Source organism: Orbicella franksi, chromosome 14 (genome assembly GCF_964199315.1).
Source record: "Orbicella franksi chromosome 14, jaOrbFran1.1, whole genome shotgun sequence".
Lineage (NCBI taxonomy): Eukaryota > Metazoa > Cnidaria > Anthozoa > Scleractinia > Merulinidae > Orbicella > Orbicella franksi.
The window spans coordinates 18,113,581-18,118,580 of NC_138158.1; the positions used below are offsets into that span (position 1 = coordinate 18,113,581).

The window sequence follows — 5,000 nt, forward strand, 5'->3', positions numbered from 1 at the left end:
GCACCTTCGTCATAGTAGAAAAAATTGTACATAATGGAATGGACTTCGTTTGCGGATTTTGTTTTAGTTGGAAATAGCCAGCAAAACTTAGAAAAGTAGTCTTTGATGACTAAGATATAGCGATACTGGCCCCTGTTATTTGTCATGAACGACCGCTTTTTGCCTGGAGCCATGTCAATGATATCCGCTTGCAATCTCTCGAAAGGCCCAAAAGTTCTAATTGGACGAGGTGGAGGGGCAACAGTTGGAAACGGCTTATGCATTTGGCAGTCAGGACATGATTTCAAGAATTCTTTGGCCAGTGCTTTTATACCACTGCAAAAGAATTTGAGAGAAAACTGCTTAACGAGGCTATTCACACCAGCCAGTTGACAACCGCCTTCAGATGACCCGCGATGAATGTCACGAAGAATACCCAGCGCTTTCCCCCTGGAAACAACCACCAGACATCGATTTGGAATAGCAACACCGTTACTGGTGTATTCCAAATGAAAAATAGTCGGCGCTTCACCTTCTTCATCCACCCTGTAACGAGGTTTACTTGTTATGCCTTTCCAAAGAAGTCGGTCACGATGCTTGGAGAAAAATTCACGCAATACCTGCCACATTGAGTCATTAACGGAGGCGGGTTTTGTACTTTTACGTTCACGTAAAATGGGCAAAAATTGACGACATAGTAAAAAAATATGCCAGCATTCAGACCACATTGGTCCAACAAACGGAAAGGGGCCACAGTTCCTGCAACAACCTTAAGAAACGAATCTCTTGTAAGTCTTACAGACTTCCGAAGAATTTTAATACTGTTGGAATAATCAGCTTGAACTTAAATTGCACTAAACACAGCTTCTTCTTGCAAGTAGTAGTCGCGCACTCTATTCGGCACGCCCTAAAACATGTATTTCTTTTAATGAAATTGCACTGAACTCAGCCTGGTCTTATAAGTACTAGTCTCGTACTCTATTCGGCACGCACTAAAACACGGATTTTTTCAATAAAATTGCACTGAACTCAGCCTTGTCTTAGAAGTTCTAGTCTCCTACTCTCTTTGGCACGCAATAAAACATGTATTTTTTCAATAAAATTAATTGCACTGAACTCAGCCTTGTCTTAAAAGTTCTAGTCTCCTACTCTCTTTGGCACGCAATAAAACACGTATTTTTTTCAATAAAATTGCACTGAACTCAGCTTTGTCTTAGAAGTACTAGTCTCCTACTCTATTCGGCACGCACTAAAACATGTATTTTTTTCAATAAAATTGCACTGAACTCAGCCTTGTCTTTAAAGTTCTTGTCTCCTACTCTCTTTGGCACGCAATAAAACACGTATTCGGCACGTACTAAAACATGTATTTTTTTCGATAAAATTGCACTGAAAGTCAGCCTTGTCTCATAAGTACTAGTCTCGTACTTTATTCGGCACGTACTAAAACATGTATTTTTTTCAATAAAATTGCACTGAAAGTCAGCCTTGTCTCATAAGTACTAGTCTCGTACTTTATTCGGCACGTACTAAAACATGTATTTTTTTCAATAAAATTGCACTGAAAGTCAGCCTTGTCTCATAAGTACTAGTCTCGTACTCTATTCGGCACGAACTAAAACATGTATTTTTTTTAATGAAATTTTACTGAACTCAGCCTTGTCTTATAAGTACTAGTCTCGTACTCTATTCGGCACACACTAAAACATGTATTTTTTCAATGAAATGACACTGAACTAAGCCTTGTCTCATAAGTACTAGTCTCGTACTCTATTCGGCACGCTCTAAAACATGTATTTTTTCAATGAAATTTCACTGAACTCAGCCTTGTCTTATAAGTACTAGTCTCGTACTCTATTTGGCACGCAATAAAACACGTATTTTTTTAACAAAATTGCACTGAACTCAGCCTTGTCTTATAAGCACTATTATTATATGGCTGTGTCTCACAAAGACTGGGAACTACCGAATTCACGAATTTGATTGGCTTAAATCGATATTAACCGTGGTCTAAATTTTTCCCATCTAGACCGGCATCTAGCTAGACCGGTTTCATTTTGCGTTGAAAAAGTAGCAAACTAAAATACAAAAATGTACACCATTTCTTTTATTTTCTTCTCATGGAAGTGCCAAAAAGCTTGATGACACAAAAAAGGTAAAGAGGACGAGCAAATTTCGGCAGGTTTAAGTTAAGCTCAACGCCGTTCGCAAGCAAACTGTCAGCAAACCAGTTACATTAAACGAATTAAAGTTTTCTTCTTTGCCATATAATAAACATCTTATTAACCGAGCTAAGTCGGTCTGTATGGGAGAATCTTGACCTCGGCCGTGTGTACAGACCTCACTGCGTTCGGTCTGTACCCACGACCTCGGTCAAGATTCTCCCATACAGACCTGCAGCTCGGTTAATAAGAGCTAAGTCTCGTACTCTATTCGGCACGCACTAAAACACGTATTTTTTCAATGAAATTGCACTGAACTCAGCCTTGTCTTATAAGCACTAGTTTCGTACTCTATTCGGCACGCACTAAAACATGTATTTTTTCAATGAAATGCACTGAACTAAGCCTTGTCTCATAAGTAATAGTCTCGTACTCTATTAGGCACGCACTAAAATACGTATTTTGTTAATAATATTGCACTGAACTCATCCTTGTCTTATAAGCACTAGTCTCGTACTCTATTCGGCACGCACTGAAACATGTATTTTTTCAATAAAATTCCACTGAACCCAGCCTTGTCTTAGAAGTACTAGTCTCGTACTCTATTCGGCACGCACTAAAACATGTATTTTGTCAATGAAATTGCACTGAACTCAGCCTTGTCTTAGAAGTACTAGTCTCGCACTCTATTCGGCACGCTCTAAAACATGTACTTTTTCGATGAAATTTCACTGAACTCAACCTTGTCTCTTTTAGTACTAGTCTCGTACTCTATTCGGCACGCACTAAAACATGTATTTTTTTCTTAAAGTGGTACTATGATCAAAGTTTTACCCCTTGATTTTTTAGGTGTATCACATAGAATACCATAAAAGAATAAAAACGCTGTTTACCGTTTGCAAATATCTGCATTAGTTCCGAAGATATTTAAGTTTGAAAAATGTGAAAAATATGCAAATGAGATGACTTATGATGTCATACACTCAACCCAATATTATATCAAAACTATGTAAATATATTTATAAATTCTGCTGTACAATGGTCGCAGGAAATGGGAGACTTGAAATCAAACTTTCCAGTGATATGTTCAAAATTGTTAGCAAGAGACACAACCGTATGCCGTACCCAGACTCTGTGCCGTGCTGATGAAAGCTCATTGAGAAAGGCGTAGGCTGGTAGACCCGACGACCTGATCCCGTTATATCCTGCGTGACTACTCCTTAGGCCCGTTCCAAACGCTGCTCCGTTCATGCGCCGAACCTAACTGATGAGTTAAGTACGGCAGAAGAGCGGCGTTTGAGTCAGTTTGGTTCGGCAGGTTAAGTTTGGTGCGGCAAACAACATTAAATTCGGCATGGTCTGTCGCACTATGCGACGCTGGAGCGGCAGCTGATTCATACGGCGTTCTCCTCATGTGTCGAACCTAATGCATAAATTACTGTAATTTATTTTTCATATAACGGGACTCGTGATTGGCTCAAAATTGAGTGGCCTGACCAGCCATGCATGAAGCTCAAAGTCGTCGCTAAAAATAAAGACAACAAAATACCAGTATGCCTTCGATTTATGAGGAACGGGACTGTATAAGTGAGTTTCTTTAGCGCAAATTCATTTTTTGCCTTTTTTCTTCGTGATAATAGCCCAGCTTATTAGATTTCCCTTTAACAAGTCGATTTGACCGGGAGAACATCTGTCTAAATACAAACACTGAACCTTGTGTTTGAATTTGCTCCCTAAATATTGCTATAACAGCATGATAACAGCGAAATGTTAGTCACAGCTTTTCTATTTGGATAGAGTTCGTGAATTCAGAACGCATATTTTCTCGTCGAAAATTGTTACCACCGGCTTCCCGAATTAAGTTCGACGCAAGTACGCCGTCTGAACCAGCCGTCGCTCCAAAGTCGCTCTAAAGTCGAACTTAATCAAGTTTGGTTCGGCACATGAGTGGAGCTGCGTTTGGACCGGGCCTTAATAACATCAAGTTTGTCTAGTACTCCTTTGGAGAGTTTCAGCACACAGCCGGTGAATGTATTGTTATTGTCCTTGGAGATCCTTTTCACTGGTATGGTTGTCTTCTCGATCCACTTGTCCTCTGCAGGATCATAGCATTCGACACTCAGTTTACTTTGGTACGAGTCATCTGTCCCACCCAGCACATAGAGAGTTCCCTTCAGACACACCATTCTGCCATCTTCGCGAGGAACTTTCAAACTTCCAATAGACTGCCATTCGTTAGTAGAAATATTGTACATTTCACATGTTTGCAACCACTTTCCGAGCCCTCCAGCATGCTGCCTCCCACCAGCCAAAAAAATCTTTCCTTCAGTTGCCACACCAAAAGCACGAGCTCTTGCTTGTTGCATGTTTGCGATTTCTTCCCATTTGTTTTCTGCAGTGTCAAATCTCTCAGATTTCCTAACGAAGTCATTCTCTAGCCTCCCACCACAAACATACAGATGATTGCCAGCCGCAACAACACAAGAATGTACCCTGCAGCCCTTATGAGATGAGAGAACAGTCTGCCATGAACACCGCTCGACATTGAATCTTTTGATAGTGGATTTTTTCGTTGATGTGTTGACCTTTATCACATAGATTTCGCCTCTAACGACAGTCACTTTAGCAGGATCTTCACTGGGCCACTCCAAATGATCCAGAGTAGACCAACAATCAAAAACGGGATCGTACCTCTCTGCCTTGCCAACAGATGGAAAGGCGTACAACTGATCACGGGGGTTTATCATTTGAGTATACTCGTTTCTCTCTGACAACCCGTCTGCTAAACGTTTCCATTCATCTTTCTCTGGGAGATAACAGAAAGTGTATTTCCCTCCACAAGCAACAATGGCGCGGGTC

At 40.5% G+C, this 5,000-nt stretch overlaps 1 protein-coding gene across 1 annotated transcript in view; it reads right to left on the reverse strand.

Moving 5' to 3' along the window:
• Positions 1-3,767: 3,767 nt before the first annotated feature.
• LOC145467338 (kelch-like protein 24) overlaps positions 3,768-5,000 on the reverse strand; it is a 2,787-nt gene continuing 1,554 nt past the window's right edge. Inside the window, exon 1 of the mRNA XM_081450888.1 lies at positions 3,768-5,000. This exon is cut by the window's right edge and continues 1,554 nt beyond it. Coding sequence (XP_081307014.1) covers positions 4,067-5,000 — 934 coding nt within the window. The 3' untranslated portion in view covers positions 3,768-4,066.